The 495-nt window shown below is 39.2% G+C and overlaps 1 protein-coding gene across 1 annotated transcript in view; it reads left to right on the top strand.

Annotated features, from left to right (window-relative positions):
• LOC107554145 (laminin subunit alpha-2-like) overlaps positions 1 to 495 on the top strand; it is a 268,279-nt gene that overhangs the window by 171,364 nt on the left and 96,420 nt on the right. Inside the window, 1 exon segment of the mRNA XM_016236572.1 lies at positions 424 to 484. Within this exon segment, the coding sequence (XP_016092058.1) occupies positions 424 to 484 (61 nt within the window).

Raw genomic sequence — 495 nt, 5'->3', positions numbered from 1 at the left:
TAGTATCAGATGTTGTGTTTCTGAAAAAAAATATTTCTAACAAAGTAACCAGGCCCAAAACAGAGCCTTGAGGTACCCCGCAGGTAAAAGGTGTAGAGAAAAAAAAAGAGTTATTCCCAATCTCAATGGAAAAAAGCTCATGCCTTAAGGCAGGACGAGAAGCAGCCAAGGGCAGTGCTGAGAACTGCATTTTATTCTGACTGATTTTCTATTGAGTGGGCAAATCGTGCCCAGCCTTGCCAGCCCTGATCTGACTTTAAAAAACTTAATGGTTCTGAATGGATCCTGAATTTTTAGAAGTGTTCAGTCACATGTAGGGAAAGTGAATGCCATTTTATGTAAATGTTATGTTATGCATAACATGAATAATATGAATAATATGATAATATGAATTGTTTATGTGGAATTTTCTCTTCTCTGTAGCTGTGCGGCTATAACGCATTGGGGTCAGTGGCACAGCAGTGTAATGTGAACACTGGCTGCTGTATGTGCCAT

Source organism: Sinocyclocheilus grahami, unplaced genomic scaffold (assembly GCF_001515645.1).
Source record: "Sinocyclocheilus grahami isolate Dianchi unplaced genomic scaffold, SAMN03320097.WGS_v1.1 scaffold492.1, whole genome shotgun sequence".
NCBI classification, from domain to species: Eukaryota; Metazoa; Chordata; class Actinopteri; order Cypriniformes; family Cyprinidae; genus Sinocyclocheilus; species Sinocyclocheilus grahami.
This window is presented reverse-complemented; position numbering and strand designations above follow the sequence as displayed.